The sequence below is a fragment of the Mytilus trossulus genome, chromosome 5 (assembly GCF_036588685.1).
Source record: "Mytilus trossulus isolate FHL-02 chromosome 5, PNRI_Mtr1.1.1.hap1, whole genome shotgun sequence".
NCBI lineage: Eukaryota > Metazoa > Mollusca > Bivalvia > Mytilida > Mytilidae > Mytilus > Mytilus trossulus.
In genome coordinates, this window is record NC_086377.1 from 40,356,238 (window position 1) to 40,372,729 (window position 16,492).

General features: G+C 32.3%; 1 protein-coding gene across 1 annotated transcript in view; it reads right to left on the reverse strand.

The window, feature by feature from the left end:
* LOC134717943 (neurogenic locus notch homolog protein 1-like) overlaps positions 1–4,878 on the reverse strand; it is a 59,195-nt gene extending 54,317 nt beyond the window's left edge. The window contains exon 1 of the mRNA XM_063580443.1: positions 4,778–4,878. Coding sequence (XP_063436513.1) covers positions 4,778–4,835 — 58 coding nt within the window. The 5' untranslated portion in view covers positions 4,836–4,878. The remainder of the gene's footprint in view (positions 1–4,777) is intronic.
* Between the last annotated feature and the right edge of the window lie 11,614 nt (positions 4,879–16,492).

Consider the following 16,492-nt stretch of genomic DNA (forward strand, 5'->3'; position numbering starts at 1 on the left):
TAAGATTACATTTTATAATTGTTAATTGAGAAACGTTCATTAAAAGGAATGTGCGTGATTTCTTATTTTGACGAAAAATATAATAATCCCTAGATACAAAGTAACACAATAATGTGTTTACATATCTCAAATATATAACTATATAAAAACAAAGATGTGATGTCGTGATTGACAATGAAACAAATCTCCACAAAAGACCAACTTGCACATAATGTAAGAACTATAGGTCGGAGTACGGCCTTTAACAATGAACAAAGCCCAAATGGCATAGTCAGCCATGATAAGCCTCAAAATAACAATTGTAAAACAATTCAAACGAGAAAACTGACGGCCTAATTTATTTACAAAACAATGAATAAAAACAAGGATTACACAGGAACAAACGACAACCACCAAATAACAGGCTTCTGACTTGGAACAGGCTAATTCAGAATGTGGCAGGTTATTTAATTTAAAGGCACAAACCCTCGCCTAACCTGGTACAGTTCACGAAGTGTACCAGTACAACATAAGAACAGACTATACAAATGGATTATTTTTTTTTTAAAATCAAAAGTGGACAACTAGCACTGTAAGATTCACACGACGACTGGTGTGTTCGGAAGTCTCTGTCAGCTGTCAATACCCATAGTCCTTTCTCTCTCTCTCTCTAAAGCCTTTATTAAAAAGAATGGTCGCCTGAACAAATATATAAAAACGCAACAAACTTTTAAAACTCATTATCTGTAGCATATTTATATTTGACAAGAATTTTGTAAAATCGAGACGTTAGCAAAGATTGAAAGAGAGAAAGGATCGATAACTCTGCAAGGGAGATATAAAAACCAACATGTATGTACATGTATAACCACACACAAGGCAAACCATTTAAAGATACATCTGATTTGCACAAAATTACTTGACTGAATATATCGCACATAAATCAGACACATAATGCAAATGGAGCATGCGCCTGAAGTCATTTAGATACAATGCTTTTCAAGCATACATTATAATGTCTTCAGAGTTTTTATTATCAAAATAACACCTGAACTCAATCTTATATTTGTAATGACTTTATTCGTTTGTGATGGTGTTTTAATGGCACACCATTTAGACAATTATTAGTATGATAATTTAACCTTAATATTTGTTATATTCATGTTCTTACCGCGAACGCTAAAATATTGCCAACATTAATTGATATGACAATTAGAGGGAATATATAGGACCTACATGTAAATGCCAAAACACGCGTGAACATTAAGGTCCTACGATTCCCCTCTAATAGGCATTGCGGTACATAATGATAATATCCATTGTTGCTATAAAAGAAAAATAGGGAACCCCACTAGTTAATCTTCCGAAACTAAATAAATACATAAGGGAGCTACCATTTGATTTGTATGGGGGTGGGGGCTAGGATGAACAATTTTGTCATGCATTTTTTTTAGCTGTAATCTCTGTCCTGCTTTTTTATTTTTCACTCTGTTCGGTCCTGCCTTATTATTTTTAGTTTATCCTGACTATTTTTTACCTAAATTGGCGTCCTGACTTTTTTTTTGCAAGTGTCTCATCCTGCCTTTTTTTTACTCAAAACTCCTGTCCTGCCAATTTTTTTTTCAAATTTCATCCTAGCCCCAAATAAAAATCAAATGGTAGCTCCCTAATGATAAAATGTTTAAAAGAGTGTTTTGATTTTTTTTCTTATATTAATTTGAATATTTGTTAATTAACACACACATTACAAATTCAGAAATGGTGTCAGAGTCAAACATTTATTTTTTTCTATTAACAATTTGATTACTAAAATAAAAATATTTATATTCATTATTCATCACTAAACGAACTATTTTATTATTCATTATTGAATTTTGATTTATGAAAAATGAACAATGTACACACTTCGGCGTGGGCGTAAATATATCGTGCGTCGAAAAAAAAGAAAAAAAGCCCGGAATTATGTCATGCTCCCAAATAAGATAACACAATGTAAATATGGCATGCTTCACAAATAAAAAAAAAAGAAGGTAAATGGTTTAAATAAATAAATAACCGTAAAAAAAATTACAACGTGCTTACATAAAAAATCATAACGAATGTATGTCATGCTTTCACTAAATTTTGCGGGCGAATTTATCCATGCAGGGTTACACCAATTCTACATACATTCGCAGTAGTTTCCAGTATAACCGATATGACATATACAGTAACTGCAACTGGTATCTCCACATTCACCCGCGTTTTCACAAATACTCCACGGATTAGCTGTAATACATGTCATATGTCTTCAGATATCTTATAAGACAACTTACCTTTAATATATTTTTGAATCTACAGATTGTTCATTAATTTTTATTTTTTTTTTATAAAGTTTTGAAGGTTAAGGGAGCTACCATTTGATTTTTAAGGGGGGGGGGGGGGGGGGGGGGGTGTCTAGGATGAAAATTGAAAAAAATAGGCAGGACAGGACTTTTGAGTAAAAAAAAAATCTGGACGACAATTTACGTAAAATAAAGTCAGGATAAACTAAAAAAAAAATGCAGGACCGAACAGAGTGATAAATTAAAAAGGCAGGACAGAAATTACAGCTAAAAAAAATGCAGGACAACATTTTTCATCCTAGAACCCCCCCCCCCCCCCCCCCCCCCCCATAAAAATCAAATGGTAGCTCCCTTACTTATAGACATGAGATTATGTTTCTCGTAACCGATGTCCTCATGTTTCTGTCCAAGGTATATACCGAATGCGTATTATCAAACCCTTCTTTATAAACAAGCTCAACATGATGGGATTTTGGTGTGTACTGAGGTTTGAATTACGAAATTTTAAGCCATTGCAGCATATTACAGAGAGGTACACGAAACTCGATGACCTGTTAACTACAATGTAAACATTAACGAATATGCATAATCAAATCGCCCGCAAAGAGCGGATTTTAAAATTGTAGTAAGTCGGAACAATTTTACAAACTAATTTGATATTCAAAATTAATGAAGTATAAACAAGTTATAAGTCGTTGAGGTGCCTTTTAAAGCTGACTATGCAGTATAGTAGGTTTTTCTCCTTGTTGATGGTCGTACGGTTTAAAGAGTGTATTTTTTTGGAATAAGTAAATCTAGGAAATCATTGGGCTAAATTAAAGTAAAGAAATGTTGCATGCGCGTAGCTATGTTTACGTCAAAACGCCCGGGCGTACACTTGAATTTGGTAAAACAAAATATTTTGATCTAGATATAATTAGAAGAATTGGTTAACAGTACATCAACCTTGTAAGTCTTTCTTCAATTGCTTGTAATTTCGAATAAAAATGACCAAATTGGTGCCATAATTATATATTTGTTCATTTTTTTGTTAAAGTTTAAATTTATTGTGATTTCTATACTTGCTTTTCTTTTTTAGAGCAATTCCGTATGTACTTTAATTTGTATAATTGCCAATGACTGAACAGTTAATTAAAGGTCATTGTATAGCATTTATCGACGCAGAAAACCCCGTACAATATATGTTAGTCACCAATTAAAATTTGGATTTATTTTAATTAAAGAAAACAAGTATTTTTAAGATGTGAAGAAAAATCGTTCAAATGTACACCAGAAGTATTGAATTACGTTATAATCATTAGGAATATTATATATGTATTTCCCGGTCCCGTAGAGGGAGATATGAAGAGTTGTTCATTGGCACGTGGGATAGTCTCAACCAATCAAGTATTGGTTAAACTATTATCCATTATAAACAGTGGAATAAAATGTGTTATAACAGTGCCAATGAGTTGAAACAGTTATCCATCTAAAACAAATGACGTAGGGGCTAGTAAAAATATAATGTCATCGTATGCCTTTAACAATGAGCAAAACCCAATCTATAACAGAAGTCAGATGTGGTAATAATGCGTTAGACCAAAGTTTTATTTTGTTGTAATTTACGTCATTTATATTTTACAAGTCGTTACTGGTCATAAATTTTACGATTGCTTTGAAAAATACTATTGCGTTTGAGTAATTGAAATATTTCGTATAAGTTTCGTCACTTCGAAATAAGATGTACACTATACAAATAGTAGAGCCCAGGTGGTCGTGTGGTCTAGCGGGACGGCTGCAGTGCAGGCGATTTGGTGTCACGGTATCACAGTAGCATGGGTTCGAATCCCGGCGAGGGAAGAACCAAAAATTTGCGAAAGCAAATTTACAGATCTAGCATTGTTGGGTTGATGTTTAGACGAGTTGTATATATATAAATATATACATGTTTATCCCAATCCTTTATATAATGAAAAACGAAAAGACTTTGCTAACAGTTTTGTCTCAATGAAAGGGGAGTAAATCGAGTAAAAATACAATTCAAAAGTCAATAGATGTTGCTATGTTTCAGGACCGATATAATTATTTAGCAACCATTTAACTTTAAAAAAGGGGGTTAGGGGGTCTTACATTTTTTGTTTCAGCCAGACTGATATGTTATTTTTTTTTTTTTGCCACGCTTTCTATTAATTTTCTTTTTTCAAACTCCAACCATATAAGGTATGGGGAAAATCTGCATTCAGAATATTTTTGGCCATCTGCCTATCCACAATATTTTCCTCATTAAATTAGGGATCGGAATATTGTTTACGAAAAAAATATACCCCCCCCCCCCTTTTTTTTAAGTTGAAGGATCATGTCTCGTGAATTCCAGTAGATCTACTATACTTACATGCACACAACAAATATGAATTCATTCCTATTATTTGAATTATTTATCTTGTTTTTCCCAAATAAATACATTGTATTCTACACTAATGAACAGTTACACTTACAAAATGAATGCACCGCTCCAATCCATGTTAATAATAGTATCAGTCTGTTTAATCCCATTCTGTTGCGGACAGCTTATGAAATTCAAAATGTTTCGGTCGTATTAAAATAGAAATAAAATGAAGGTATCTTAGGGATAATGCGAAGAAACCAAAATGATATAAAGTTTAGTAACCTTTTTACACTATCCCTAATTTCCCTCTTCCAAAACAAATTATTTAAAAAAAGGAAAATGGCAAAGTGATATAAATAAAACCTATTTGTATATTGATAGTTCTTTTCCCCTTCTAAATTGCTTTTTTCGCTAAAACCCACATACAATTTTTAAATTGTTACAGCAAAATGACGTTTTCATGTACGTATCTATAGATATTTAATGCATTAAACTTTCTCTAACTGAATTTTAAATGGTGCATTATTGCAACATTTGGTCTTTGAAGCAAAGAAAGTAACACACCTTTAATTGAAAATGAGATGAGACGAAAAACAAACGTCACTTTTCATGGTATCAAATATGCATAATAAAACCTATAAATGAAAAAAGTTCAGAAATCGATCAGTCCACCATTGAAGTGTTAAATTTATTATATTTTGATTGCTTCTAAATTGCTATGTAGACTTTTACAATATGGAAAAATGGGCGGGAAATTAATATTTGATGACAATCGAATGATATAGAATGTACATTTTACGATAACTGTGTCGGGAACAAAATCTTTCTTTTCGAATATACTTATGTTAATTAGAACCTGATGACGTATTACAAATATATTTTTATAGAAGATGAACGAATCATTTTGTAATATTTGTGGGTAGTCAGTTAGTCCATGTCATTTGTGTCAATGTCATAAACTCTGTTTTTCTAAAGATTTTATAAAAAAAGATGTGTGCAATGTTCCGAATGGAAATGAACCTGCAATACTCTACTTGATATGCATAGTAAGCGTACTGAAATTATATTGTTTCCGAATACATTCGATTTGAGATCGATGCAGAGTCACGTAGGTACATGTACTTTTTGACATATCTATTGGTATACGAAAGACGAAGTCTGTGTTGTTTTCGTTCATTAACTTATAAACTCTGGTGAGAGCCGTGGACAGGTGTAGTGGTTAGTGTATCGGACTATCAACACAAAGGTTCCCGTTCCTGGATGCTCTGGGACGGAATTTTCGTCTCTCCCTTGGCACCATTTGCGAGTATGGTCTTGAGGAAACGATGATAATCCGTCGTAAGGGGACGATGAATGACTGACTCGTGTTAAGAGAGAGCCATATCTTTTGCATATTAGAAACCCCTTTGTAGATTTCGAAGAAGAGCAGGATAATACCGCTACTAGGTAGCATACAATGTAGCAAAATTGGTCTTTAGTAGTCAAGGATCATTTCATACTCATATACATATAAATTGTATACTTTCTCTAAATTTAAGTCTAGTTAATATATAAACTAACACATTATCTATTGTAGAGAAACTGTTTAATTGATATATTAACCTATAATAAAATTGTGGCCAACAACATTTTAATCATATTCATGATTTTTAAATGTAATTCGTAATGTTTTATGCATGAAATATAAAGAATCGGGATGACATTATGTTTTTAAATATTTTTGAGTGATTTTAGGTTAAGTAGTGATATTTCATTTCATGTTATGGATTGGCCATTGGCGGATCCAGGGGGGATGGGGGTGGGGGGTTCCGTTGGTTGGAACCCCCCTTTTTTGGCCGATCAATGCATTTGGATAAGAGCATATAGCTGGAACCCTCCTCCTTTTTAAAATGGCTGGATCCGCACCTATTGGTTATACATGTAGATTGAAAAAAACAATTAATTTCCCCATAGACGACAATGGTAGCCTTTTTCGAGACTTTAGAAAGTTGATTTTATTTTTAACGAAAACTTGTTAGAATCAAAGAAAAGTTATTAGGACAGTATTTTTTTGGTCCCAGAAATATAGGTTCGCGTTGCTTTTCTTAGCGTATTTTTTTAACTTATCTCCAATGACTATCAATTTTGCCCTTAAAAATACGTGTCTTGTCCTAGCGTTGAAAAGTCAACTCAGTGCCTTTAGGGCTACGGAATAATTTTTCTTTCGCCTTTTGTATAAAGCAGAGTGCACGAAGTCTCTAATAATTAAAAATAATGGGCGTACATATTGACCAATCATGATTAGTCATACTCTTAATTCTGAATACCATAAAATGGCTGCTCCCATAAAATCTAATGGTGTGCTGTAAATCTCAATTTTTAGTGAAGTACACAATCTTAGTGCATCATTACCGGTATTTCGTTGCAATTTTGTTTGCTTGACTTCCGGAGAAGGATGCACAAGGATAATTCCGGATAAGAATAGAGGGTAGCATTAGGCCGTTTACTATGCACTGACGTCTAGTTGCATTGGATTTATCAGACTAGAAAGTCTACCCTTTCGAATATACATCGACACTCAGATACAGGACATGTGTAATAATATCACTATACACCATTTTAGATACTAGTTATTTTTTTCTTTAATATTGGGCTGGTTGTCATAACTAGAATTATATTCCGTCTGTAGGTACTCTTTTTTTTAACCTACTTTAAGATGTAATTTCAGTCTTTTGAAATATATAATAAAATGTTTGCAAGAATTTAAGCGTGAAATTTAGGCGGATGATGTTACTTTAATAATATCGAAAATGGTTAAAAAACAAATTTAACTTTTTCGGTAAAGAAAACGTATAATCGATTCATAAATAATAAATTGTAAAAAATATATAAAAAGTTACTTTGTGCTAGTGACTTGCTCTCGTTCCTTAGGAATTTACTGGTCCAATATAAATATCTCGTTTTAGGTCACTAGCACACCTTGTTCTAGAACATATGACCTCGGTAACATTATTTTCTATTTCTATTTATTCAGTTTGAAATTTACTTTACTGATATACATACAGAACCATTTTCTTGTAAATAGACTTTGAATTCCGTATACTCATAATAATGATGACGTAACAATTATTTGTATATCGCATACGCAAATGCATTCGAAATACGTTATACAGGGAACTTTAAACAGATTCTTCTTAAAATATCAAAACACATGCGGCGTAGTCGGAACATGAGTTACTTCATAAGATACAAAATATATTTGCATTTTAAAATTGACTGTCAAAATCATAGTACATGTATGTCTTTTTTAAAAACATCGACGGCAATTTACTCCCAAATTTGATAAATATATCTCTACAATACCATTAGTCTAGGAGAGAGGAAATAATTTGAGAAAGACACACGCTGACAAGAAAGTGTCCTAAATGCATGATGTTTTATTAATTGTTATTTGGTTTTAATTATAGCTGTCAGTAACTGCGAGTTCTCTCTATACTTTGTGTCTTTGTTTTATGTTAGGGATGTATACATACCCTACCACGTTAGGTCTATAATTGTGTAATTTGCTTTTTCTACTTTGTTATACTATTAAATCTGATGAGTAAAGTCCTTCTGTACTGACTTTTATATTGTGTTCTTATAATGTACTGCTACACTACTGTCTCAGGTTTTGAGAGGGAATTTAAGCGCTTTGAAATTTGTCGAACCCCATTCCTATGCCTAGCCCAAGTCAGGAGCCCATAATTGTCGTTGGTTCATTTCTTTCAAATTTTTTGTTAACAGTTTTGTTAAAATTCACACAACCTGCCCAACAATAGAGTCATTCAACTCAGATATATATTTATTTGTTTAGTTGATAGTTCAGAAACCTGAAGCTCTGAGCACGAAAATCATGCTCGAAATATGAAATCCAACATGTATTTTGGTTGATTTTGGAGTATGAGTACAAAAAAATGACTCGAAAGTTTTATGACTTTAAGGGACTGGTTCCCTTTGTACAGTTGTACGAAAAGGGCAAACCGAGGATAAAAAAAGAAGGTAATACAAAACACAGAAACAATATGTTGAACAGCACAGAATCTCAATTAACACACATGAGTCAAGTCAAATTAAAAAGATAAATGAAATAACTGGACCCGTTAAACAAAAAACGCGGGACGAAAATTAGTACTGAGCAGTTGCATTGAGAATTTGTATGAACAACAAGACACTGAGACACATAGCCTGCATGAGAAGAATAATCAGAAACTAAACGGACAACCACAACCATGTTCGAGAACGGAGTCGTTTTTTTATGAGACAGTATACCAATTTACGAATACGCATTGTAGAAACAATGAGCTTTTGCAATAAGGGGATGTCGTGATACAAATACATGCATGCGGTTTAGCTTTTTTTGCTCATTGTTGAAGCCTTGATTATAATAGTTATTAATTTCTATGTCATGTAGTCTTTTGTAGACTGTAGTCTCAATAACAATAATAAAAAAATTGCTCTTACTTTTATATATAATAACGAAAGTATATTCATATTTTTTACAGTTTGAAAAAATGAACTTTTAGACTAGAAAACCATGGTAGACAAATACATTGTCATTACGGTAATATAAAAAAGAAGATGTGGTATGATTGCCAATGAGACAACTATCCACAACAGACCAAAATGACACAAACATTAACAATTATAGGTCACCGTACGGCCTTCAACATTGAGCAAAGCCCAGGATTTGCAACTACCTATTTGCTGCATAAAAACAGATCAACGTGGTAGCCATAAATACCAGGTTTAACTTAGCAAAGTATTTATATTTAGTGTATTGCTAAACTATTAATGCACACCTGTAGTAGGGGGATTTTCTCGACTGTTTTCTGTTCTTTGGTTGGGGTGTGTCTTTTTGACAAATTCCCCATTTTCATTCTCACTTTTAATTAATGCTTATAACATACAACTTTTGCTAGTTAATTTATAATTTTAATTTGATTATAATTTTGTTGAATTTAGTTATTTATCATATTTCAACCATTATGACGCCTTGACATTTTTTTTTTCCTGTGGGAAAAGGGAAATAACTCGATTTTTAAAATTATTTGACGAATAAAACAGTATAATAAAAATACATTATTTTATTTTTGTTAGATGAAAAAAAGATAATGAACTTAAAGTTTGCTAAGAATAAATATGGATGATCTTAAGTATTATAGTCGTTTGAGGTACTACATGGAGCAGGATCTGCTTACCCTTCCGGAGCACCTGAGATCACCCCTAGTTTTTGGTGGGGTTCGTGTTGTTTATTCTTTAGTTTTCTATGTTGTGTCATGTGTACTATTGTTTTTCTGTTTGTCTTTTTCATTTTTAGCCATGGCGTTGTCAGTTTGTTTTATATATACATGTATATGAGTTTGAATGTCACTTTGGTATCTTTCGTCCCTCTTTTTGTAAGTCGTTAAAACTACAAGAGCGTTCCTAAATGGATGAAAGGTTCTCGGAGGGATGTGAGTGCAGCATAACTTAATGTCAATGGTTGTTAATCATTCTTAGATTAATTCACGATCCAATCTAAGAAGATCAGATTATCGTTAAATGATCTTAAGCACTAAGATTGTTTCATGGTATTGGCCCAAAATTTTAAGTTAAATATAATTATATCTTTTTGTTTTATCTAAACACTTAACAGGAACTTCAAAGGATGTTCAGGTGCACCCTTTTCTCTTAGTTGAAATCAAATCAAATCAAATCATTTTATTGGTGTAAAATCCAAATATTGGATTGTTACCAGGACAAACATGACAATCATTACAAACATATAATATATAAGTTTAAACAACGTTCATATTCTTATAAGACTATATATTTAAATGTTTTGGAGGAGGTGATACCTTTGCAAATTAAAAGTCCAAGTACAAACATTCATATTAATGCAATTGTTATAAAATATATCATTACAAATACTATTAAATATTATACGTACACTAGTTTTTCTTATCAGCTAGGCTGTTTCTTAATACATATAAATCATTTACTCCCTTGACAATAATTTTAGTTGATGAAAAGGTGCTTGCAATGATCTTGCATGTGCGTTCAAGAGAACGAAACAAAATGCTCCTTATGATAATTATAGAGATCGAACAAATCTATTTGATTTCCCAGAAGATCAAAGAAAGTCCATGACTTTGATATTAGAAAATGTCCCGAGAAACAACACGTTTGTAATCAGAATAACCGAGTATATTTTCCAAACTCATCTTTGTTGTAGTTGACTTTTTATATAAAAATAAGATGTGATATGATTGCCAAATAAAGTAGATGTATGCAATATTGAGCAATCGTACGACCTTCACCAATGACAAAAACCATACCATATAATATAAAAAAGAAGATGTGGTATGACAGCAAATGAGACAACTAACCACAAAAGACCAAAATGACACAAACATTAACAATTATAGGTCACCGTACGGCCTTCAACAATGAGCAAAGCCCATACCGCATACACATTGTAGTCTGCTCTTAAAGCCTCGACATGAACAAATACTAATTTATATTATAACAGCGGCAACCACTGAACTACATGACCCTAACTTGGAACCGGCATATCTAACGATTTTGGCGTATATATATAATTGAAAGCGCCCAACCTTACAATAACCTTCTTATTTTACACTATTGTTTAGTTAATGAAGGTTGGTGCTTGTTAAAACGCTTCTTTTTGCATTTGTTTTGAATTTTCCTTAGTCAGGAACCTGTTGTTTAGTGGTTGTCGTTTGTTGACGTGGTTCATACATATTTCTCGTTTCTCTTTTTTTTATATAGAGTAGACAGTTGGTTTTCCTGGTCGAATGGTTTTACACTGGTCATTTTTGGGGCCCTTTAGATCTTGTGGTTCGATTTGAACTAAGACTCCGTGTCAAAGGCCGTACTTCGACCTAAATGAGTTTACTTTGACAATAGAAGGGAGAAGGATACCAGAGGGACGGTCAAACTCATAGATACAAAATAAACTGACATGGCTATAAAAGAAAAAAAAGAAAAATAGACAAATAATAGAGCACAATACACAACATTGAAAACTAAAGACTTACATGTAGCAACACGAACCCCACCAAAAACTGAGTCGACATCAGGTGATCCAGAATGGTAAACAGATTCTGATCTACATTCGGCCTTAGTCGTGTTGCTATTGTTATTACAAACCCGGGAATTATGACTTGGATGGAAATTTGGCTCATTGGCACTCATACAATATTGAAATCTTAAAGGTCACTAAAGATATGGGCATGGCGAACGAGTTGTGATATTTAAGACGGTGCCAAAGAAACATTCCGTTAAACAAAGAGAAAGCAAAAATATTTTTTATTATCTTTGTTTTCAAGTGACAGTTTGGCGCACCTTCTTTTGTTTTTATTCAATGCTTGAACATATTTCTTATATCTGAAAATATAGGAGACATATGATAAAATAGCAAATTAGACAACTAAACACGAAGTTTAAATGAAGTGGTGTCACGGAATATAAGTTCCTTTATAATATAAGTTCCAAAAGGAAAACATATTCTGAAATATTTTTTGCATAGGACTAAATATACAGTATACATGTATATGTTCCGAACGGAATAGGTATACAGACATTGTTTATAACAAAGTTGCCATTGGAACTTCTGTAAGGCGGAACAAATATATGTTTACAGTGGATGTTAGAAGTTATAAGCGGCCTTCGACAATGATAACAGCCCGTATTGTATAGTCGGTTTCAAAAGGCCCAGACATGAAAAATATGAAACTATTCAATTAAAAAATCAAACGGCCTTATTCATCAAAAAAATAATTACCGAAATCGAAACAAAATTGTATGCAGACATGTACCAATTAATGAAAAATATGGCAAACTTAGGCATAGAACAGGTAAAATTGCCAGACAGAATATAAGATTTAGATAAATCATTTGTCTAAACGGAAGGGATAAATAAAGTCGCGCCTTTTGTTTGATGTTCCAAAATAGAGGTATTGAAATTGGAAGGTTTTATCAATTTAATGTAGAGTAGTATGCGGACCCGTATTCGGATCGGAGCTGGAAGTGCCGGGGAGTTTGATTATTTTTAAAACTAGGGTTAACTAGGTTTGTGCTACGTTTTTATTACGTTTGGCTACATGAAGTACGTGTAGACCCACGTTTTCACTACGCGTTGATACGTTTCGATACGCAGTAAGCACGTTTTGTTGCGTTCCGCTAATGTTTTTATACATGTTTACTAGGTTTCTACTTCGTTTCAATTTTCGCTACGTTTGTTGTTGAATTTTCAAAACATACGGAGCAGGTCCAAAAGCCCCAGTCACACTGTCACGATTCAAGAGCTACAATTTACTACATTTTGAAGGGTAGTGAAACGAGAGTATACGTAACGAAGCGTATCGAAACGCAGTGAAACGTAAAAAAACGTATTGATCCTTTGTTGAAAACAGGAGTTCAACAACAAACGTAACGAAAATTTAAACAAAGTTGAAACATAGTAATTAGGTATCAAAGCTTAGTGGAACGTAAAAAAAATGTTCAAAGCAAACTCGAGTTATTGTACGATTTCTTTAGGAAAGAGTGAAGACCGGTCCTAGTGATACATGTAGCTATAAGCCACTGCCATGCATTGAAGTGCATTTTGTAGTGTATGAATACATAATTAAGTTTCTATAATTTCTTTATATATATTATAATTCTAATATGACGTTACATATTATTATAGAATCACACCTTATCAACACACATTGCATAGTTAAGATACATCGCGAAAGGAGTCAGTTGCGATGCATGTATGTATGTATGATGAGTGTAATTTTAAAAATGAACTGGAATTTACTATTTGCAATCTTTATTTTCTGTACTGGTATAAATAGTACTATATTCTTTATCTGCATCTATACATATGTCCAGTAGGTTGTTTGTTCACACACTTGTCTTGACGTTTTACTGAGAAAAAAAAAATCAATGAAATATACAATGCATCTAGAAAGTCAAACCAACAATAAAAGCATTGTAATTTTACAATCTTTCAAATAAAATGAACCTATGAATATTCATACAGACGTTTCGGATCTTTAACAGTGATATACAGATACGGTTTGCCATTGAATAATCGAACGTTTGATATTTTTGATAGATTTCTCTTAAATTAAAGGCAACTTCATTATCCATAGATGTTGTTATTATTTTTTTTTAAAACAAAACCGTGTATGCATTGTCATGTTTTAGCTATATCTTGTATATTTTATCAAATCAAAATGCATTCACTCGTTATATGCTCGTGATTATAATTTGACTATAGAGCTGGATCGACTTATAGCGATTATTAAATAATGGAAAACGATCGAAGCTGCATATGATGATTCATGGGCATGTATCTGTAATTGTGCATCAAAACATCCTTTTTTTTTTTAAAGCAAATCATCTCCCATCATAATCAATTTATTTTTTGGTATTCACTCTTTAAACCACTATGTTGATCAATATAACATTAATGTAACTTTCCACTTATTAATTGACGTTTTTTTTTTAAACAAAATAATAAATTGAATTCTGTTCAATAATAGTCCTTAAGTTGAACGTGCAATTATTTCTGTAAAACCATTTGGATATGAACTAATTCACATCGGTTAACTAAATAAAAATATTCAGACACTACTTTAAGCCGTTTGTATACCATGTTCACTTAACTATATGTGTATGTATACAGTTGTAAAGCACTAACTTACAGTACATCTATGTGTTACAATCCCAATTGGACATTGACACAGGATCAACGGACCAATACTCTGGCAGGTACCACCGTTCATACATGGGTTTGGATTACAAGGTTCGCCTCTAACTTAAACAAATTGAATAGAATTGTGCATTTCATCTCATGGATAATTGAATTGCCAGTTTTTTCATTGATATCAAAATCGTATTATAAAAATAGGCTCTTGCAATCGTCATTTTTTTTACAAACGCAACAAAATATAAAAAAATGAAAGAATTAAAGTAAAAATATATATTGCTTTGCAACAAGTTTAATAACTTTGAATCATGTTATAGAACTTTTGTGAAAAAAAAAAATCTTTTGAGAAATTTCTGCTCTATTTTAGAAGAAATACTTACTTTCACAGAGCAATCCATAAAATCCAAGAGGACAAGCACATATTCCTCCAGAACATATACCACCATTGACACAATCAACACCATCACACAGGTCAACAGCATCTTGGTGTAAAATATATTTATACATTATTGGACGATGAATAATAGGACTGGTATCTAATTGTAATATGAGAATACAATTTGCTGATACATATGATGTTTAAGAAAAAGTCATTATCACGCATAAGTTTATTTAGAATGTAATAAATGCGGCGACATATCATTAAATTTATATTTATCGATGTATTTGTTTAATAAAAAGCAGCGGCAGAGATGCATTTTTATAAGGTTTTCGATGTCAACGGAATATATCACTTAGTTTGATTTAAGGCCTTATCCGAAAGTTTTTTTGTGTTTTTTTTTCTAGATCTAAATAGAAACTAATGTTTTCGAAGTGCAGTTATCTCAAAACAACAACTAACCTGATCATAACTTCAAATTCATACATAATAATTAAAGCGAATAGATTAACAAGCCATAATCAAGCTTCAGTTCTGATATAATTTAACATATTGCAGAATTATCCCAAATTTATATTAAACACATATACATAATAAAATTAATGGTACCACTTTTGCTGCACCAGATGCGCATTTCGACAATGCATGTCTCTTCAGTGATGCTCGTTGCCAAAATATTTGAAATCCAAAGCTTATATAAACTTTGCTCAAGTATACATACTTTCACAGATAGTTCCAGTAAAACCATCAACACATACACACGTTCCTCTGACACATGTCCCACCGTTTGAACACGTTATGCCATCACAAGGATCAGAAACAGGATCTTAGTACAAAACATAAGTTCGTATTATTATTTGAGGAATGATAAATATGTTTTCGTTGACTCAGAAATTAGAGTTTCTGACATTCATGATAATTTCGAAAATGTCATTACTGCACACATGATGAAATCAATTGTACATGAAATTATACAACTTAACGTGTATCTGTCTATCCGTTTACAAAAATAAAAACATTCTGAAGTTTGTCTACCTCAAATGCTGATACATTAATTTATTTGACTAAATTCCCACTCCGATTACTTTGCGATGAATGGTCGAGTTCTTCTTTTAAAAAGTTATAAGACGTACAGGTATACGACAGTTAACATAAAAACGGAAATTATAAAGAACAAAATTAAAATTCCCTATTAACACATACTTTTCTCTAATTGTTATTGGTATATTACTAAATAAGTGATTGTTTTGTTGCTGTCGGCTTTGTCATGGTTTTCTGTCACTGCGAGAACTCTCTAATCTGTACTTTATGTGATATGTGGTTGTTTTCTTTTTTCTTTTTTTTGCTGTGTATTGAATTGATGAGTTGACCCTTTTGTAAGTGATTGTCCAACGATTTGGCGCCCACAAATGTTTAACCATCGCCACATTCTGTAAGTTAGTGTTCCAAGTACGGTAGAGTGTTTGTGTCTGTTTGTGTATTAGTACATACATGTAGTACATGGACTGACAGTATTTACATTATACATGATTAGGCAAATAACCTTCCAGAGCTATGAGATGATTGGTATTGATTTTAATACAATTTTTGTAATATCTTACTTGAATATCAGATTTAAAAAAAATAGTGCCGTTTTATCAAATACATATTAATGACTTGGGTATAAGTGCAAGAATATTAACAATTATTATATTTTTTATGACGATTTAGAAATAAGAAATATT